We start from the raw sequence: 22,620 nt of genomic DNA, 5'->3' as shown, positions 1-22,620 counted from the left end.
TTGTAACAGAAGGTAATGGTTTTTTACATAACATAAAAACTTGCGATTAAACTTGAATTTATCATTTTGAGCCGAAATCAAAACATCAGAATGCGAAGTGGAAACATCTGATTTCACTTGCCAGTAAAAAATTCAAAATCTATCTGTCAGTCAGTAAAATGAATGCTAACAGTATTTTGGGTCTATAAAGACTCAAATTATTGGGATTTAAAAAAGACATACAATGGACAGCGAGTACTATATTGTGACATGGTGGTTTTATAATTATGTTGAAAGGTAGCGTTAATTTCATTGTAATAAATAAATAACAATTTTTCTACATTATATTTGTCTCTCTTTAATTACTGAATGACCTTTGCATTGTTTGTATGAAAATATTTGAAGTAGTTTAAGTTCACTTTTAATGGGAGTTTAAAATATTTTCTAAGAGAATAGAATAGGTTTTAGTACATTTTTTTATTTGAAAGTTGGAAGCCCAATTTTCTTCAGGATCTATTTTCATACAAATATGAAAGGATTTTACAAAATAGAATCGGTAAATTCCAGCATATTCTGTTTATTAAGCGCTTATCCGGTGTCCATTAATGTAGGTATACGTTTAGTTATTATATTAACACTGAAGTAACAGTTTAGTGATGTTTGTTTTATTTTAACATTTTAAGTCTTACTACAGACTCTTGATCGTTTAATATATTTCTCGATGTAAAAAAATGGATATAATGTTTGAACACGGAATCGCTCAGAGGCATAATTAACAAAGTTTTAAATACCACAATGACTACCAACAATCAAAAGGACACGGTATAAAAAGAAAAAGCAGGATGGTATGATGCGACACAAAAGAACGGTATAAATAAATAAGGCAATATATTAATTACGAAGACCTTTTATATCCAAAAAAAAACAAAAAGACATCAGGTGTTAAGTATTACAAATAATAAATAAAAATGATTTATTTTCATCAGGTAATTAATAAACCTTGTAATCCATTAAGATATGGTACGATAAAAATAATTACTGACATAATTTCCAATATATAAATATTACAATACTTATATAATGTTTCATTAAACAAACTCCCTAGACCATCATGTAAAATACATAACAACAATCATAATAATAAGGCAAGTGAAAAACATTCCACCGAGCAGTACAAACTTATCCTGAAAAGCACGTTTTTCTATAAATCTCATCGTTGTATTAGATAAGCCAAGAGTACTAGCGATGTCGATTAAACGTTTACGTGCACCTTTTAATGTAACCCTTTGGTCTTTTAAACTGTCCAAAATACTGCTTCCAGATTTTAATAAATCATCCACACCTCTGTTCGCGTTCTGTAATAGATAAAAACAAATACGATAAATAATTTTTCATATAATATGATGATCATATGGAAATTATAGAACCTTTAGCGATAATAAATTTAATAAAAATATTAATAAAATATGAGGGTGTCATTCAACAATTAAGACAAATGAAAGTAGACAATTATTTATTCAATGACAATGACACTAATGATACTTTTCAACATAATCTCCAACTATATTTAGACACTACTCCCATCTTATTCTACTCAGTCTCTTATCCAGTAATAAAGAATCATTCACCTCAGTGTCCAAGTCTTTCTTGCACCGCATTCTTGACCCGCTCGTTGTTGCTGAACTTGGTGTCGTGCAAAAACTCGACCGACAAAAAATCTGGTTATGAGAGATCAGAACTAAAATATGTGTTGGAAATAGCTTCCTTTTTTTTTTTGACTGGTTTGAGGGCGAATGTTATTATGCAAAATTATTGCATCGTTTGAGAGAGGATCAAGGCGTTGCCTTCTTATTGTAGCCTTAACTTTATTTTCCAGCCTATCACAATAGTACTCAATATTGAGTGTACAATGTTCATCCTAATAACTGCAATAAATTTACAGTTAGCAATCGGTGAAATTATTTGAATTTTCCCGGCTGACAAGCAGGTTTTGGATTTCTTCCTGACAGGTAAACACGGATGATTCCATTCCATACTTTGATATTTGGCTTCAGCAGCTAAAAATGATGAATCGAGCAAGTTTCAATACAAGTTATTATACGATTTTCAAAAATATTACCTTCCACTACAAATCAATGATAAGTTCAATATAAATCTGGATTCATATACGCATTTAGAAAATAAAAATAAAAGGTGGAGTTGAAATATTGACATAAACAAAAGAGGTTATAATAATGAGAATTTTTTTCAACAGCTGATATCTAAGTCAGGGATGTCGACTTGAATGTCAGACAGTTTCAGTTTATTCTATTAGGTAATCTTTTTCTGTTACCATTTGTCGCTTAAATTATTGAAAGATCCGTATTTGTTTCTTTCAACAAAACGTTTTTACTACCGGGCATAATTTTTAAACTAAAACAACAAATTCATTGTTTATAGAAAATTAACACCTAAGATTTCAGGATAAATAATCTTACACAATGCCCTAAATACAACTGATGTGAACTGTCCATTTATATTTATTTTACTTACTTTATTACTTATTACATATACATATACAGGGTTATCATAAAAGAATGGTGCGGTTTCAGTAATTCATAGGAAGATTGTAGGGAAATTTCTAGATGTTATATTGGTATCCCTCAAAGCCTCCAACCCAAAAGTTTTTTATCAACAGTTGTAACCACAACGTCAGTTCTTGTATTGTTGTTGCGGTGTGTTTAATGAGTTACTATGTTCTCGGATAAAGACAAAGCCCAGTGTGTTTTATTGATTGCTGAATTAAAATCCGTAATTTTAGTTCAACGTGCGTTTCGACGTGAATTCGGAAGAGATCCACCACACAAAAATAACATAACACGTCGGTTCAAGCAATTCAAAGAAACCGGATCGGTTAAGAAACAGAAATGATTTCTGTCGTCCAGTACCGAACGAAACGGTTGAACTAATTACACAATCGGCAATTAGAAGTCCTAGGAAGTCCATCCCCCGTCGAAGCGTCGAATTAGGTATTCAAAAATCAACAGTTCACAAGGTTTTACGTAAAAAACTGAAATTACACGCTTATAAAATCCAGATACAGCAGGAATTGAAACCCGATGATGGTGTAAAACGTTACAATTTCGCTGTTGAAATGTCAAACAAAATAAGTGTAAACAAATCATTTTTAGATGATATAATTTTTACAGACGAAGCTATACTCCATGTGAATGGATGCGTTAATGGACACAATTCACAAATATGGGGTTCTGAAAACCCACACCCAATTATCGAGAAACAACACGATTCGCCTAAAGTTAATGTTTGGTGTGGTGTGATGAAAAATCATGTAATAGGGCCTTTCTTCTATACTGAAAAAACAATTAATGGGGTTGTGTATCTCGACATGTTAACCGATTATTGCTTTCCTCAACCGGATGAACTCGAAAGCATTCATCAACTTCATTTCCAACAAGATGGTGCTCCCCTGCACTTCAAGGCATTGGTCACGGACGCTTTGAACAATAAATTTGGAGATCGATGGATAGGCCGGCAAGGACCCATACTTTGGCCTCCAAGGAGTCCAGACCTGACACCTTGCGATATTTTCTTGTGGGGGTACATCAAAAGCGTTGTTTATACACAAAAAATTTGTGACCTAAACCACTTAGATTAATGAAGCAATGACAACCATTAACGAAGTAATGTTAACTAATGTTTGGAGAGAAGTTGAGTATCGTTTGGACATTTGTCGAGCGACTAAGGGTGCACATATTGAAATTTATTAATTATGTAAAAAAATGTTTGAGACGACAAATTTGAAAAATAAAAAACATAAACTGTAAGTGATTCTGTTTTTATTTAAAACATTATCAAAACCGCACCATTTTTTTTATGATAACCCTGTACAACTAAAAAATACAATTAGCTACTTGCATGTCTCATTCTCTACTGTATTCCAGCTTGGCGTTCTTTATTTTCTTAACTCTTTGTGGACATTAGCATTGGCCTATATGTTGAGCAGCGTAGTACGTGATTTTCAGAAGATAAAACCTATGATTTATAAAAATAGGATTCCGAACTAATTTTAAATTATTAATAACTAAACAGTTTATAATATTGTCATGTGTTTCAGTTCCACAAAAGATAATGAGAAATTACATACATTAAAATTCTTACGTAAACAGTTCAATTACTTTTTAGCATTTTACTGTTTACAAAATAAGTAATCAATAATACATTTTATATAAGGATTACTTCTATTATTTACAACAAAAAAATTAGGTTATACTTTTATCGTTGAATAATGACACACCTTGTCTACTGTTCATAGTGAACTTACTGAACTCTACTTCTAGTACTAGACTGTAGAAAAAAAAAATTGCACATTCAATTTGAATGTCATCACAATTTCCCACTCAGTGGTCTTAATCATTATTTACACCCCCAGGAACAAGGCTTGTCCTAATGTAATAGCAGCCAATTCATTCTCCTTATTCATTCAATTATAATGGTTTCAAAATATCTACTGTCTGAATCATCTACACTATTCTAGAAATTCTTTCCGTAGTTCTTTTGTTTGTGGATTTTTCTCTTTTTAAATTTATTTATAGGTTAAATTCTTCATCTTCCTTTCTTATTCTTGCACTTTTCATTATTAGAAGTTTCAACAAATCATAATATAGTAATGCACAAAAAGCAATTATTTTATTCTCATACATTCTTTTTTTGGGACTGTTACTAATCTTACCAAAAACTTATTATACAGCTGTAGAAATATAAACTTGTCATTCATGAGAATCTTTGTTTTTATCCTAGTATCGTGGTAATAAAACTTTTTTTATAACTCTGGTCAACGCACACGCATTACAACATGAAAAAAATTTCTACTCTTTTATATAAGTAGGAAGTGTGTTTTTAAAGTAAGGTCTGTTTTAAAAATTTTATTACGCTTAAAAACTAGATGTATTTAAGACTTTTCTACATTTCTGCTTTCTACTTCAATACGATCTTTATAGCTATCACTAAATTTCGCCATCAGTGACTTAAATTACAGAATAATGTCATTTTTCAATTCATCGTCATGCAAGCGCCACTGTTAAGAAGAAAAAGAAAATAATCGCTGGGAGCCAAATCATAGATTTAGGGTGGATGGTTGAAGATTTTCCAACCGTTTCACTTTATGATTTGCTGTGAGCGGCCTGGCATTGTCATGCAAAAAAAAAATCAACAGGACAGCACCCCGCATCATTTGTTTTTTGTAGCTCTTTAAGATTAAACGTTTCACTAAACATATCGGCATTCACTGTAGTTCTACAATTTCTAAATTCGACAAGCAGGACCCTTTCTGTCCCAAAAACAGGGCCATAAACTTGTTTACCAAATGTTCTCTTACTAGCCCTTCTTTGGTCTAAAAGATGATGAATGCCATCGCATTAATTATGCTTCATCTTGATATTCAAACAAGAAATCCAGGTTTCATCTCTGGATCAAATGCGATCAAACGATTCATTACCTTCACTTTCCTAACGCCACAAAAATTAATATGCTGCAGCCAAGACATTTTTCCTTGTATGTGTTGGTTAATTTAGCATCTATCTGGTACACAATTTTTTCAATCAAAACTTTACAAATCAAAGCTTATGAAACATCAGGAATCAAAGACAATTATGACACGTTGAAGCGTCAGCTTTTTAAAATTTTCTTATCAACATTTTCATCTGCTATCATTGACAGCCATGAAGGGCTATGTTCATCATGAACATTCATTTGCAAAATTAATGGAACCACCGTCTTACTTTAGCATCCCTCATAATAACATTCAACCTATTAATGTTAGAAATTTGTCTGTGAATTTCAGCTGCAGAACTGTTGTTTAAAACCAAAAATCAGATTACTCCTTGTACATCACACTTGGCGAGATCAAGAATTGTGGCACTCATTATAAATGGATGAACATTAACAACTAACAAGATAAATATTGTTGCTATCGCTTGATTATAGACTGAATAACTGATCTACTCAAGTGCCATCTACATCAAATATGTAGGAGGCAAATTCAAAATGGACCTTACTTTATACACTTCATGTAATCAAATAAGCCTGATGCATAATCAATTCTAGAATACAATTACGTGAAATAAATAATTTGAAAAATAATTCATTCCTCAAGAAAAATTTGTATATTTTACCTGTAATGACATGTTATGCTGCAATGAATGATCAATAAATATTGTTGTATCCTGTGTAGCTGAATTATGAGTAAATCTGCGATTTAACAATTCTTCTCTTTCCGATTCTTCCTGTCTCCTTCTAATAACTTCATGTTGATGCATTCGTAATGCTGCCTAATTAAATATAAAAACATTTAATTTGGAATACATAATTAAACTAAGAGTGAAAGTCCAAAATCAAAGAAACCAAATTCTTAACGTTAGCCTACACAGGAATTTAAAGAAAAAATTATTTTTTTTTTATTTTTAATGCGATATCATAAAAAATCAATGAAATCAATTAATCAGTAAAAATAAACCTTAAAATTACAAATAAATTCAAAACATCACCTTTTATTTAGGTCTTAGTAAAAAAAAACTAGTGCAAGTAATTCTATATAAAACTTTCATATTTAGAATTCAGCTTAAACAAAATAATGAATAAATAAAAAATCTGAATAAGGTGAAATCTCTAAAAAAGATTAAAATGTAGGTTATAAAAAAGTGACAATTTACCTACTTTGTCCTGCTTAAAACAAGATAAACTCAAATAAGTGCTTCCCACCCACAATCTTTTTATATCTTCTTTACCTAGGCTAAGAGCAGCTAATTACCAACTTATGATTCTGTATTTAGATAAATTTAAATAAATGCTATAAAAAATTTATTTTCAAATATATTCTAGAATAACCTATTTGAGAACAGGTTCAAGATTCCATGAGGAAAATCACCACCAACCTCTAGAATTGTATGAAGTGTGGAAGAACCCAACTCTGCAAAAAAAGCATTCACTAGATCCTTAATGGATGAAAAAACAATATTACAACATAACTAGATTTCAGTTAAAGTTAAGAATAATTCCTACAGTAATTTTTGAAAAAAAAAATGTTATTCAATTCAAAATTTACGGGACTAACTTATTTCCGGTGTTGTACTTAACTCAATGATAACTCGTAATTTGGGCAATCTACAAAGTTTCAACTTTATACACAGTGGAAAATTAAAGTTTGGAAACTGCTTCTTATTTCAAAACTGAGGGATACTAAGAGGTAGAAACAAGTGCAGATCTACGTAGTTAGAGAATTACTACTTTATATGTTTGAAATTTTTGTCCCCTATCTTGGATTCCCCATACTGAAACAATTTTTTTTTTTGGTGAATATGTGATACATCATTTTAATATAAAAGTTTGCAAGAACAATGATTGAGTAAATGCCTTCTTTTTTGAGTTACAAGTATTTTAAATTAAAAAAACAGAAAAAATAACAATGGGAAAAACATAATAGACAAAAAACAATCCTGTTTTATTTCAAGGGAACGTACTTTACTCTTATGAGCAGTCAGTTTTGTAAGTCTGCTTATATTTCAGCTTTGACAAAGTTAATAAAACTAAAAAGAGTAAAATAAAATCTTTAAAAAAAATTTGAACCGGCTCCAAAAAAAAAAATTAACAATAAAACAAATTTTAAAAACAAACTGCTCTGAAAAGGTAAAAATAATTTTTCTAATGCGCCAGTAGAATCTCTGAAACTTATTTTTTGAAATCTCTGCAAAATTCCAAATGAGTTACAAATATATGAGATACAGATTATGTAACTATGAGACATTTTGTAATCATTCATTACAAAATTTGTTTGAATTTGTCAAACTTCAAAAAATATCTTTAAAGATTACATTGTGGGAGAAGAGGAAAAATTATTTATCCCTTTTCAATGTAATTTATTTTTTACATTAATTTTATTTTACATTTTTTTGAAGTCGGTTCAATTTAAAAAAAAAATGTTATATGTTTCAAAAATTCACCAATAAGCTCAAAGCTCTCTGTGTGAAAATGTAAAAAGGACACATTTTGTAGCATATGAAAAAAACCATGTCCGTGTGAGATTTAAACCTTCTAAATGAAAGACTAATAAAAATTATTCATATAATTATAAAGAGAACATGATAAATGAACAAAGATAAATAAATAATTAAAATATATTTATTTTTTTAATTATGGCAAACGGTAGAGTACTCTTTAATTTATTTAACTGTTAAAAACAGAAAAAAATTATAGAAAATTTTGTAGATATAATGTTTTGAATTCCAACTAGTGCAAGAACTTTGAGGATCTGTTTTTAACAGGTGGCTTAAGTACTGTAGACTTTAAAACGTTTCATTCAAGATAGTGTGTGTTTTGAACAATGTTTTTTACTTTTCCATCTAGCTCTGTAGCAGAGCTATAGCAGTAGAAGAGTAAATATTTTAATCGATCCGTTTCTGGATATATGAGGTTTTCAACAGATTTGATGTTTTGATACCTAAGAAACCCAAAAAACCGGATGGAAATTTTCCGGATATTTGTATGTACCTGTGCATTTGGTCTTTCACATCTTATATCTCCAGAACTACTGGACCGATTCTGACCAAAGTTGGTCAAATTACTTCTGTATATATGGGTATTGATGCCATTACATTTTCAACATTAAAGGTCTAGTGGGTGAGACTGTAGAGCAACGTCACCTTCACTACCCCGAGATTTTGCCTAATTAAGATCTTATTTTTCTTAGGCATATTTGTTAATTAAAAATAATATTTTCAAAAAATTATTTTTTTCAAAATTGCACCCACACCCCAAAAAATGCTGTAAACTAATGGCTAAGTGAGTATATTACATCTATAGTAACCCCTGTCACCACAAGGATCGCCAGTGTAGTACTAACGTACAGCTGTACAAAGAAATATTACGTTCAAATAAAACTATACATATCTTAAATTAACTGTGTACAGTTGTGTTTATGGGGAAGTCCTACGATGTGTCGTCAGCTTTTTTTTTTGTTCAGATTTTGCAAGTTTTCAGCTTTCTGGATAAATTAAAAAGCAAAACAAAATTATATGGAATGTTCTGAAAAACCTCACACTTATCACGAAAGACAGTCAAAAAGGTATTCTCAAAAGAAGCATTCAAAAGAAACATTATTCAGGATTAAAAATTCTGAATTTTATATAATTCTATTAAGAAATTCCAGCTATGCCAAACAAGTTAAGTAATTCATTTTTGGTGTATCCAGAAAGTTTTTTAATCCAATCATTTTAAACATTATTAGTACTTTATGAAAATAAAATAGTTTGAAAATGTTCAATTAGCCAGCTTCAGTTATTTCTTTATCAACATATTTAAAAAAACATGTAATAAATTTTAATGTAATAATAGATTTAATTTTTTTTTTTTATTAAGTATTACATATGCTGTATAAGTAATATACATATACTTGTTTCATTATATTTAAATCTTTTAATTTTAATTTTTGAAGCAAAAATGCTCAACAAAATAAAGCAATAACCAATATTTTTAATATGAGTATATTAGAATCACAATTTTAAAAAATAGCTCCAAAATTTTTGAAAATTTGAGGGCTCATGCACCAGGAGGCTTTTTTTAACGATTAACATAGTAACTAAAACTGATTTTAAACAAATTAAAATTAAAATTTAAAAAAATGATTCAATATTTTTTTTTAGGGGAGCTCCCTGATTCAAGGGAGGAGGAGTATTAGGTTATTTTAGTAACTTTTGTTTAACAAAATAGGTTTTGAAAATTAAAAATTAGAAATTGCAAAAACCTTTCTTTATTATACCTTTCAATTTGGGTTCTCCCATACTCAAGGGGAAGCATTCGGATAAAATTATTTTTTAAGAAAATAATCCCTAAAAAATGATAATAAATTTTTTAAAAAAACTACAACTGTTTAAAAAAATACAGACATAATTCTATATAAACAAAGTTTTTATTTTCTAGGAAGGGGAAGAAAATTTTTGGTTATTTTTTTTATTTCAAGAAATACTATAGAGAATAAGGGCTACCAAAAGATTAAGGTGGTTACATTTTAATTCTTTAAAAAAACTTTTTAATTAAAAAAAATTGATAAAAATCTTCAACACTGTTAAAAATATTTTGCTAGTGCCGCGGTAAAGATTTAAAATTTTATTTTGTCCAAAACGGCCCCACTCCTTTTTCCAATTGTTGCAATAATTTAATACATTTTTTCCCCTTAAAGGTAATATCTGTCTACAAAGGTTGAAGAAAATTGGTCAACGGGGTTCAGAGTTATAATACCAAATACAGGTCAACAAATATATGTACATATGCATAACGTCCATCAAACAAAAAAAGATTTCTGGACTTGGGAGCATTGTAATAAAATATTTTTCAGCCTACTTACAATTTATTTAAATTATTTTTTTTTTTTTTAACAAATTCTTAATGTCCCCTAAGGTACAAACTTAATTTAAAAAAAGACCATTTTTTTAGATGTTTTTGTGATCATCTACTTCCCATTATTGCTATAGTAGCATCTATTGTTATAGTTAAGAAAAAAAGCAGCGGTAAAGAACTAAACTATTAAATTATACCATACAGCAGTATAAGAATCATTCAGAATCAATGAAAGCAAAGTTTTACTTGAACATATCTTATAATAATTAACACAGATTAATGTAGATAAAAAAAATACCTGTAAATGTTGATTATCATATTTTAGTTGGTCAACTCTTATCTTGGCATTATGTCTTCTACCCACTGGTTCTTTATGAACTAATATGTCTAACCTCTCACAGTTGCTGCAATAAAAAATGATAATGATATTACTGTTTATAATTAACAAATAAATGATTAGATTAGATTTAATTACGCATTAATGCTGCTCCAGCTTTCATTTATGGACCACTATGTCAGGAGTTGTAAATAATTTCTTTTAATAATTAACTAGAAAGTTAAAGAGAGATTGTTTTCAAGGCAGATTAACTAAATTCTGAATGGTCAGATAGACAAACAAAATATTTACTGCTGGAATAATAAGAATCCTAAATTAATTAATAAAAGACACAGAAAAAGAATGAAATTTTGGTGTGGCATTTCATTTCACAAAATCATACACCATATTTCTTGAAAAACCACAACAGTGTTAGAAGTCATACATCACATCAAAATGATGCATGTTTTCAGTAAAAATAGGGTTTCATCAAAATTGATCACTGTACACAGTGGTTTACAGCATGCAAAACAGCGATAGTATAAAGGAAAATGTCCAATTTTGAGATTTTCCATGACTTGCCCATTCTTCAGACTAGACTGCATGTACTTAACAACTTTCTTCTACTTGGGCATGCACTTTAATAGGCTTTACTACTTTTTGAAGATTAATTTTTTAACTACAAAGCCTAGAAATACCATGAACCAAAACAGAGGATAAAAGATGAGATTGCAGCTATAAGAATGTTTAGACCAGGATGCAGCAGGCAGAGAGATAGATTGGCGGGAGGGGGAGGTGTGAGGGAAGAGGGCGCCAGAGAGGGAGTAGGAGAGGGGCAAGAGAGAGAGTGTGTGTGTGTGTGGGCATAAGGTAAGAAGGTGAACACCTCCAGAATAGATCAGAAAATAAACTTTAAAGATGAACTTTCTTTTAAAAATAAATTTTAAAAATAGTTAAGAGAACATGAATTTTTTTTTTAATTTAAAAATCATCACTTAGGATATGTAGTACTATATAAAAACATTTCTATGAATTCAAAAAATTTTTTAAATTATACTATTCAGAACATATGATGAAAAAAAGATATAATTAATAATAAAATGTAACTGGAAGACAAAACTACATTACCACAAAGCTCAAAACCACATAAAGTATGAAAACGAATACAATCTTACTCTGTTTATGTAATTTGTATATTAAATTTTCTGCTACATAAAAACTTTACAAACACGTCACAACAGATAACAGATAATATGGGTCCAGACAGACATATTATCTTGCGGTTATTAATCACATGAAAAGAATTTTTATCAAAATTAATAAGAAAAGGAACATAACAATGTAACACCATTTCATTATTTTGAACTTCAGTTTGGCTTATATAGGATACAAAGAAAATAATTGTTTAAAATGCAGTAGAAACTTTATGATTCAGTTATATGGAAAATGCATACAAAAATTGAAAGATGAATGAATTCAATGGAAATTCTGAATATGCTCCTGAGGGACCATATTAGGAATGAACAGATAAGATGAATGGAGATGTCATTTGGGATATTGATAAGTAACATGATCATCTGGGAAGAATTAGCCCCAATAAACTGCCTAAAAATGTATATAAAGGGTTCATTCAGGAAAGGAGGTAGCATGGAAGGCCAAAAACCCAAGGTATCAATGAATGTTTATGATAGAACTAAGACTAAAGGCATGTATAATCCAGGAAATCCAGGTTTGTATAATCCAGAAATCTGCATTATAACATTGTCTACAAGGTAAGATATTTTTTACACAGTTTAATCCAGTACTTTATTTCAGCATTATTTAGAAAACATGTAGAAACTATATTTTTTTTAAAAATAAAACATTAAAGCTGTACTAGGAAGGGTGGCTGAAACATAATGCCATAAATACACTATGATAACTCACAATCGCTCATAACTTGCTAATAAAAAGAGACAGTTGTGTCATTCCATGTCAAGTGGACTAGGGGTCTGCAGTTGACCATTTCCAAACTTCATCAAATTTTGTGTGGACAATCACTGTGGTCTTAGATGCCATTTTACTAAATTGTAGCTCTATATCTGGTACTGATGATTTACTGTGATCTCTTGAAAAAAGGGTACTTAATGGTAGTTTGCACAAACATCCAAAAAAATTCTAAATTTGACTTAATAATTTTGAAGGCAATAATAAAGCTATAGGTTTGAGTTTTAATACTTTTCATTAACATTTTATGCTGAATTCAAATATTTTATTCACAAGTTTCTTTTAGCACCCGGTTTTGAGATATATCAGCTGAAATTCGGCTAAAAAGTTGTTGCAACATTTCGTAAGTCAAATTTTGACCTTATATAATTCCTTATCTAGTACTTTAATTGGAATGAAACTTTGTAACCTGAAAAAGGTCATAATTGTGTGCAACATCCTAAAGTTTCAAAGCAATAGAGGCTTATGTCAGGAGATAATAATCATCAAATTTGGTCAAAACATTTTTAGCTTGATTTTTTACCTACCTTTGAAAGCTTATATCTCAGGTATACCTTCTTAGATTTTGTTAATTTCATAATAGTTAGAAATATCAACCTTTAAACTACAAAATCCATGCAGTTCTTTTTAGACCTGCAGTAGCAGAAAAAAACAGGTGTAAGATAATGCATTTTTCACCCAGGGAGCAAGTTTTCTGTAATGTTTATGGATTAGATGAATACTCTCTAGTAGAAAGTAATTTTTTATCAGGTAATATCATCCATTTTTCTTTCTGTTAATACAAAGCTGTTAACTGTATTAGCTGTAACTTGCCTACTATTGAATGCACAGGAGTCAGTTTCAACTAATTATATCTGTTAGGGGAAAACACTTTTTTTAAATATTTATTACCCATGCACAAAAATACTAAAATCACAAACAAAATTAAATATAATTATAGTAGTAGTAGTAATAACAAAGTGCAATAAAGTACTACAATATTATAGAACACAATAGCGTCAAAATAAAATAAAAATATCTGAAGTAATCAGAAATTTTTTAGCACAATACTTTAAATTCCATTTCAGCTTAAATTGTTCCTCAATCATAGTCTGGTTATATTCTGGATACACATATTGTCATCCTATTGATGTTGTTGATGGTGCTTCAAGCGTAGCAAGAATGTGCTGGTCTGGAATCCAGCAAAGTGTCCTTTCTAGAGGGTCAATGATAAGAATGAGCTGCACCATGAGGGTGCATAAAATTAATGATGGCATCATGTTTGTCAAAAGATATATCACATATATTTCCAATCCACCAAGTATTGTCATATATGTAAGCCACATATTGGCCTGGTTGCAAGCTGGTAAGTGATATGCCTTGAGTAGGTTTATCAGTTTTATAAACATCAGCTTCAAATACTGAAGTATCATTTGGGACTCTGCTGACTTGGATTTTAGATTTGCTTACTGGCTTAAATTGGTGGTTTTCTGTTCCAGCAATTGTGTGACCACTACTAAACCAGCTTTCCTGTTCAGGTCAGATTCTCTCAACTTCTTCTCTTGGAATAAAAATGAATGTGATTCCTGGTATATTTTCTTTAAAAAATTCAAGTAAGTCTCTTGGTGTCAATATCTGGTTTTCTATAATTCGCTTAAGACTGGGTGCTGCTAATGGTTTTATAGTAACCTCCAATTCATCACAAGGTGATTTTCCGTGGCTAGAACCTAAGAAGTTCCATTCAACTGTTAAGTCTTCCTCATGGTGGCACAAATTGAAAAAATTCTAGTATTGAGCAGCTGAACTATCACTGAAGTAATATATATGCTTTATTTCAGTCACTGTCTTTAAGTATTTCATCGGTTCAGTCAAAAACATATGAACAGCAATAACATCATGGCGCAGACAATCACTGACCAGATGCTAAGATTTCTGAAGCTAGGTGGTTTATGTTTTTATTGTAATGAACCATGAATGGATGCAGTGTAGCTTGGCTATTTTCCTGATGGAATCCCTGTACAGCATCTTGCACAACAAACAAATAGTTCTCAGCAAAATCAATCAGGATATTGGTATGATTAACATTTAAATTTTTCTTCACTTGTTTTAAATATGAAGTTTGATGTTTTTGAAACAAAATGGTGGCTAGTCAGGCAAAAAACCTTTAAGGAAAGCTCTTCAATAAAATTTTTCATAGTCGCCTGTTATCTTCAATGTGTTTCTGTTTGTATGAATCCCCTGCATACATTCTATTAGTTTCTCCAAGTCAAAATCTTTAAGCTCATCTAATAAATGGGACTTCAAATCAGCAGTTTTTCCAGGATACTATTCACAATGTTGTAGCATGCAATCCTTAGATTCTAAGCTGCAGACACTTTTCTCAATCAACACCTTGAAGTCATCCTTAATGGCTATTGCAGCTATCATGAGCTTAATATTTTTATGAACGGTACAAACCCAAACTGAATGTGTGCTAACAGCAACAACTGCAATGTAATACACCACTCTGGCCTAAGTTCACAAAATTTTAAGTCAATTCATGGCCATAATGTGTGCGGTAAGCTATGAACATCTCTTTTAATTGCACATAAGTAGACATTTCTGCATGAGGACTTCTTCACCATTGATCCTAACTGAAATAAAATCTTTCTTTTCTGGGCAGATTCGGAAAAAATTTATAATCTTCAAAACATTTGAGGACCTGTTGTCAAATATCATCCTTCAATTTTTTCCTGCTTTTTTTCTGATGTTGCGAAAATACCAACTTCAGATTTGAGCTTCCTAGCCTGCTTCACCATTCACATTGAAACCTGGAATTCATCTCCTGTTTTCTCAATACTCCAGCTACTGGGTGCCAATGTCAAAATCTCAACTTGTGGGCAAGCTGAGATCAAAAGTTTGGCTTTCAGCTCTTCATGCATTACATCAGTAACTCAAGCCAGCAGCAGCAGCAGCTGCTGCTGGCTTGAGTGTAGTAGCAACAACATCTTGTATTCTTCTTACCTTCTGCTTCAGGTAGCCTTTGAATCCTGCTTGCTGACACATTTAAGCTTCAAAGGAAAGATTCCAAGTGGTGACATAGAGGCATCTATTCTTCCGGAAGCCCTACTATTTCTGCATCACTAGATTCTGATTGATCATCCTTTGGATGAATCTCTCTTTGAGCCAGTTCTTGCCTACATCATGAACATAACGTTTGACCTGGCTTTAAGTCATAATTTGTTAAAGCTTTTAATCGGTCAGCAGAATCAATATCAGTAGGCCACAATCCTTTTCTGGCTTTGTGCGACTTTTCCAAATGTATTACAGCAGTCCTTTTGTTGTAATTCAAACTTCATCAGCAAAACAGCTTTGTGATAGGAACATGTCAGCATCTTCATAAAGCTAATTCCAGATCGCTGCTGTAAAAGTGCTTTGTCCATTGCTGATAGTTCTTTCACAGGCAACAATAAAGCTTTTCCAAAATTAAACGTTGATGGCTTTGAATGCCATCAGGCTTGGCAAAATGACAGGGACCAAGAACTTCACTCATTTTAAAACAATTCAAAACACAGTTTGAGGTAAGAATAAATGTCACAACTGATTATAGAAGTTATTCACTAACAACTATGCTAATTTGCAAAAGTTGATATATACCCTTTCTTCAAAATAAAGAACCTTCAAGACTAGAAGAAACAGAATTTTCCAGAATATTCAAGAAATTTCTAGAATGTTTTGGAAAATGGAGTTTTTCAGAATATTCTGGAACTTTCTATAGAATGGAGTTTTCTGGAACATTCTAGAACATTTTTGAAAATGGATTTTTTTCAGATCAGCCTAGAAAATTTTCTGGAAAACCCAAATTTTTTAAAGATATTGTAAATTTTAGAACATTCTTTAAAAATCTAATAATATTCTGAAGCACTGAATGTTTTTCCACCTTCAGCTGTTTTAATTAACTAGAAATGTCCACAGATTAAAAATCTGTCCCAAGCAAAAGATTAATTATCTTTGAAAAGCTTTCTTACCTGCTATTACATATGGGTCAAAAAACAAAATGCATGGATTATCTTGTTTAAAATCTGCCCTTTCCACCTATTACAAAACAAACAAAATCTGAGAAGGTATACCAGAGATATGTCTTCAAAGATGGGCCAAAAATCATGATAAAAAACTTTTGACCAAATTTGGTGATGGATTTCTCCTGACATCAGATTCCAATTGCTTTGAAACTGCAGGATCCTACACATAATTATTCTCTTTTCAAATTAGAAAGTCTCATGCTGATTAAAGAATTAGATAAGGAGATATATAAGCTCAAACTTTGACTTCCAAAATGTTGCGACAGATTTTTGGCTGAATTTCAGCTGCTGAACCAAGTTCCCAAAGATACCTTTGTGACTAAAATATTCGGTTATAGAATAATAAGTTAACCAACAGTACCAAAACTCGAATCTGTATCTTTATTATTGTCATCAAAATTGTTAGTCAAGGATAACAATTTTTACATGTGTCCACAAACTATAAGCATTTTCAATAAGCAACAAAAAATCAGCCAAGGAGATAACGAGCTGCAATTTGGTAAAATGGCATTTCAGACCATGGGGAACCTTCACCAAAACTTTGATGATATTTGGAGGTGGTAAACTGAGGACAATTTTCAAAACTGGATCACTTGACATGGAATGACCTAGTCAAATGGTACAAATAAGGATAAAAGTGTATTTTATTGGCTACAAAAGCTAACATTTATATTTCCACATAGTCACAATTTACAGCTACACATTTTTCCCAATGATTTTCTCATTCTTACAATGAAGAACCCTGGGGGCTTTCCTTAATCCATGGCCTTACTGCATTGTTCACTTCATCATTCATGAATAGCCTTAATATTAATCTTTAACTGCAGAAAGAAGAAAAAATAGGTTTAAATTTCAACTTTACAAAACCCTCAGTAGCAGCATGAGATGTGTGTGGACAAGCATTAGTGTTGCAGAATTATCAACTCTATATTGTTGAATATGATACAGACATATTTTTTACGTGGTTGTTGTGTGCTATGCCTCATTTTGAATCAATTCATCCACTTTCTTTTGATGCATCTCATCGATAACAGGAAGTAGTTAGAACAGTGTGAGGTTCATCGTCATTGTACATTTTACTAGCTTTTGATGTGTAGTTTTATTGCCCACCTACTCAAAGTACTTCAAACAAAAGTTTCATCATCATAAATGGCCTTTAGATGATGATAAATGTCACTAGTGTTCACTTTTTCGATTTTAAAAATCTAATGACTGAGCTTTATTTTAGACTCTCTGATATAGCAGGAGTACTCGATTCCATGACAATGGCAACTGACAAAAAAATGAGAGGCATGATTCAAGGAGTTTTGTAATGTTCATGGTAGAAGAATTAAACTACAATTGCCAGCACCTTTCACTTTGTGCAAAATGTTTTTCTAGTTTGGATTACAGTTTGGCCGCTTTTTGTAGAAATCAAGAAACCACAAAAATTTATCAATGACATTAATCATTACTTCTTATATCTACTTCAAGAGGCATAGAAAACAAATTATAACATTATAAACTACACCATCATATAGTAGAATAATATACATTTGTTCAAACTCGTAACACTGATGAGTGTAGTAAAAGTTGCAATACTGTTAGATGCAGTTCATTTAACAAGTGGCAACTCAAACATCTTAAAATTCTTCTAATCATAGCTGCATCATATTTTTCATTTGCATATCGTATTTCATACGTACAAAATTGTAAATTTGCAATAACAGATTTGTCATGATAAATTTCATTTTTTATATTCTGGTCAAAAATACGGGAATTAATCTATTTCTACTATAATAATATTGATATCTGATGAAAGATTAATTTTCACATAAATAAATGATCACTGAATTTAGAGAAAGTTATTATTCAAAATGTTATCAGAACCGGTGATATTAATGGCCATTTTTCAAGAATGCTGAGGGTCCAATTTGTTTAAAGACAACGTAGTCTTAATTTAAACAACATGAACTTATAAATATCCACTTTCAACAATATGATTCTACAGTTTACACTGTAAGATAAAGCGATAGTTCTGCAGGAAATGCTTAAATATCTGCAGGAAATAATGCTTAAAATACGAATTTTGTTTTTTCATAAACAAAATTCATATTTTGTTTAGGATCATGTTTGATCTCTATATTTACAACTGTACAATGGCATGAAATATCCCTTGATTTGAAATATTTCCTGTGAAAATCTTATAAAAGTATGAAACCCAGTCCCACAGAACTATAGATTACAATTAAAGAAGGAATTGAAGTTATCACACCAGAAATATAACAAAATCTGAACAGATTTATTCATTGACTAAAAACTAACAGTAAAAAAAAACAATAAATGCCCTTAACATTAGCAGACATTTAAAAAAATACTGAACCTCATATTTCATAACTCAAGGTGATGTTCTTTTGCATAACTGTAATATATATATATATACTGTTTTTTTTTAATTAAAAAAATTAAAGATTTTTTTTTTAAAAGCTAGTTTTTCATTGCCTCAACCTATAATGTATTGTAGTTTGTAAAAAGTTTTTCTCATTTGTTTAGGATATCAATCAATAAATATGTAGGGATGGTGTATCCAAAACAGACCAGCTGCCATCATTTAAGGAATCATGTAATTTTTCAAATTAAGATTTCAACCAGAATTATTATCAAAACTTTCAGAATGCTGTAAGTTGTATTTTTAGTTCTACGTTATCGTTAGTAATTTATATATATTAGAAATTTGATAATTAATATTAATAAATGTATAAACTAAACAATTTTTTTCCTATTATCTGTAATAATCAATAAGTAAATATGCTTCCTATATGCATTATTTGAATCTAATTAAATTATAAAGCAATATAATAATTTGATTGTATCATATATTGCAACATAACTAGTAATATCTAAATCAGAAAAATGGAATTCAATTTATATATACAGCAGTGTCAAGAGTGAGATTTGTGACTGGAGGAAGAGGGAGGGATAGATGGTAAGGAAACAATGTAATGTAGAGATATATAGATAATTGTATAATGACCATACAATGAGATTACATTTTAAAAACTTTGGAATTTATTTTTATTTATTAATCGTTTATTTCATTCAGTTTTATTTTATTCTGTTAGCACAGATTGGGAACCACTCATCTATCATGTAGATTACATAGAAAAAGAATATGCGTAAGAATATATAAATAAAATATCCAAAACCCAATTTTTGTAATAAAAAATCCACTAATAAAAATATTTTTATTTTATAACACTGAAAAAACTTGTATTTTATTTATTTATTTAGTTGTACGTTATTCATTAAAATTGAAATTTGTTGTTAATGCCTTTCACCCGAGTTATAAGCCTTGTAAATTCTGTAATAACCTCACCCAAAATTTGTTTATTTTACAATGTGCTTTGTAATAAACATTATTTGCTAATTACACAATTTGGTTTCGGTTAAATTTAGTTAAGAATAATGTTAATTTGCTGAAGGTTAAGCTAGGTTAAGTTGAGCAAAAGTCTTGAATTGTGACTACCATCAGATAAATGACAGAAAGTTTCTGCCAAATTTATAAACACATCTAACTTAAACTTAATTAAAATTGAATGAAACAAAGTTATTTACTCTGAAAATAATGTAAGCTTAATCTAAATTAATTTAGTATTAACAGAATATAATCTCATTCTTTATATTAATTTCTAAGAAAACAAATTGTTTCATTCAAAAATAATGTACATTACATTTGTATAATGCTGAATTATTAAATTTTTGGTGAGGATACTGCATAACTTATGAGGAATGTAACTCAGGTGAAGGTGTTTCCAATGAATAATTTCAATTGTAAGAAATAACTTAGGTCCTAAATAAGGTATATTCCAAATTTCATCAAAATCAGAGACATCCATAACTGCATATAGTCACAATGAACCATAGACCTAGTTTATAAAATATCATGTAATATTATGAATAAATAACGCAAACAGAAAATCACAGTATATACAAGTTCTGTAAATTTGGAGACAGATAAGGATAAAAATCGTAGTGAGCGAGTTCAATATAGTCAATTACATTGCTCATGTTAAATAATCTAAATCACATAACAGAGATATGATGAATAACAAACTCAAAATATTTCCAATATTAACTTCAGAACACACATTTAAAGAGAAAAAGATAATAAACATAATACTGAGCCTAATATGTTATCCTAAATAAAAATAAAATACAGGTAACTTAAAAAAAAGCAAGTCAAAAGTCATTAAACCGGTTAAAAATATTCATCTACATACTATGATTAACCACCAAAAACAGAATACTGTATCATCCAAAAAATAAAACCAGCGTACATAAGAACACAACTATTAAAAATTAAATACAATAAAATAATGGCAAAACTGTAAACATTAACTGACAAAATGATACTAAAATCAACAAATACAATATAAATATATAGTTTTATCTAACAAACAAAACACTATTTTTCTAACTGTTCAAAAAATTTTACCAGATCAACAACATTAATAACCATTCATAAATAAGGAACATCCATAAGCCCATCAGCAGATGAGCTTAAGAAGAAAATGGCTTGTTTTACAATCTCTCACAAAAAAAAAGAAAGGAAGAGTTAGTTAAAGGTTCATGTTAATATTATAACTTGTTTCCTTCAAGAAAAAATAAAACAGTACATTAAAACCGATAAGTTCCTAAGCATTGTATGCATGAGACTTATTTCATATGTCTGCATAAATAGGTTATCAATGCTCACAAAAAAAATCTATTTTCTTAGACAAATAGGGTAACTGATATTAAGATAAATTCTTTCTGAAAGATTATTTTTGCTCGCAGTCTAAAAATTATTTACGATAGTATCTATAAATAATAAAAAAATATTTGAAATATCTATTAAATTTACAAAGTCATCTTAATAAAGACAATAAAATACCTAGTAATTGAATCAATTCTCGCCTGAATTTCAGCTTCGATGTTCTGTGTATTTCCTCCTTTATTGTTTTCTAATTGTTGAAAACACTGTTGAGTCTCTTGCACTAATCTATTTGTCTGATGATATAATGACTCCATTACTTATAATTTAAGAAGAAATTAGTAAAATAGTAATTTTAATGTTAATGTTGTACACACAATTATGAAAACGTTAAAACCGGTCACTTAACCTATAAATGATAAGAATATAAACAAGAAAATTACTAGACACAAAAGAGAAATTTATGCAAACTGACACTTATAACGCTCATTACCACATATAAAAACATTATCAGATAAATCAATACACTGAATTAATGTTTAACATACACACAAACTAATAGTAAAGGAATGACGTGTAACACTGTCAGAGTCGGGCTAACAGCTGTAACCGCCACATTTACGTTTCGATACACAAAATTACATGGCCAGGAAGTAATAAGCAAGACGATGACGCGGTATTTCACTATTATTGAAACGTCTCAGATAGTTCATAAGCAGCTCACTAAAGCGCTTTACTCTTTGTTAATTACTCGTAGCTAGATTGGCAATTTGGTTATCAAACTTGTGAACGTTTTACAGTTACGTTTTACTTTTAGCAGGTGTTCAAAGAATTTGTAGAAATTGCTTCTATGCCCTATCAGATTTCCTAAGGGTTTGTGGGGCGGAGGGGAGACTAACTTTTCTTTACGTTTAGCAGACTCCTGAACACGATTCTGCAATGTTTATATATATATGTATGTATGTGTAAGATTTTTTCGTCCGCCCTACCGGACCCAAATCTTACCCGATTTTGATGAAAGTTGGTGGGGTGATGTAAACCTATTTGGAATAAAGTGATTTTCAAGTTAAACAATATTGTTCATAGGAACGGAGTTACGGGCAAAAAACTAGGTTTTTTTGGTACGTTTTCAAGTTTTATTTGTTGTAACTTGAAGGATGACTTGTTAGAAAACCAAAATT

The 22,620-nt window shown here is 30.2% G+C and overlaps 1 protein-coding gene and 1 long non-coding RNA gene across 3 annotated transcripts in view; one reads left to right on the top strand and one right to left on the bottom strand.

Annotated features, from left to right (window-relative positions):
- The window catches only part of LOC142333128 (uncharacterized), a 32,876-nt gene extending 12,929 nt beyond the window's left edge, over window positions 1–19,947 (top strand). Inside the window, exons 2-3 of the long non-coding RNA XR_012758534.1 lie at window positions 19,240–19,365; window positions 19,814–19,947. This is a non-coding gene — a long non-coding RNA (uncharacterized LOC142333128). The remainder of the gene's footprint in view (window positions 1–19,239; window positions 19,366–19,813) is intronic.
- On the bottom strand, window positions 871–22,098 carry Membrin (golgi SNAP receptor complex member 2). Of its 2 annotated transcripts, XM_075380056.1 has the most exons (5): window positions 21,988–22,081; window positions 21,620–21,848; window positions 10,664–10,769; window positions 6,150–6,305; window positions 871–1,334 (listed from the first exon to the last, which is right to left on the bottom strand). In XM_075380056.1, exons 2-5 carry the CDS (start codon window positions 21,754–21,756, stop codon window positions 1,089–1,091), a joined length of 645 nt encoding a protein of 214 aa, XP_075236171.1. In that variant the 5' UTR covers window positions 21,757–21,848; window positions 21,988–22,081; the 3' UTR covers window positions 871–1,088. The 2 variants fall into 2 exon arrangements, with proteins under 2 accessions (XP_075236171.1, XP_075236170.1); XM_075380055.1 differs by having other exon boundaries at window positions 21,620–22,098.
- Window positions 22,099–22,620: the final 522 nt, after the last annotated feature.

The sequence above is a fragment of the Lycorma delicatula genome, chromosome 12 (assembly GCF_047948215.1).
Source record: "Lycorma delicatula isolate Av1 chromosome 12, ASM4794821v1, whole genome shotgun sequence".
Classification (NCBI taxonomy): Eukaryota; Metazoa; Arthropoda; class Insecta; order Hemiptera; family Fulgoridae; genus Lycorma; species Lycorma delicatula.
Note: the sequence above shows the minus strand (reverse complement) of the source record. Positions and strands in the feature narration are given on the sequence as shown.

Excerpts from the sequence above, each read along its gene's own strand:
- Membrin (XM_075380055.1), bottom strand. The coding sequence starts at position 21,756 with ATGGAGTCATTATATCATCAGACAAATAGATTAGTGCAAGAGACTCAA. Across the intron at positions 10,770-21,619 it reads AGAATTGATTCAATTACTAG|CAACTGTGAGAGGTTAGACA; the intron begins GTATTTTATTGT and ends TTTTTATTGCAG. Across the intron at positions 6,306-10,663 it reads ATGATAATCAACATTTACAG|GCAGCATTACGAATGCATCA; the intron begins GTATTTTTTTTA and ends ATATTTAATTAG.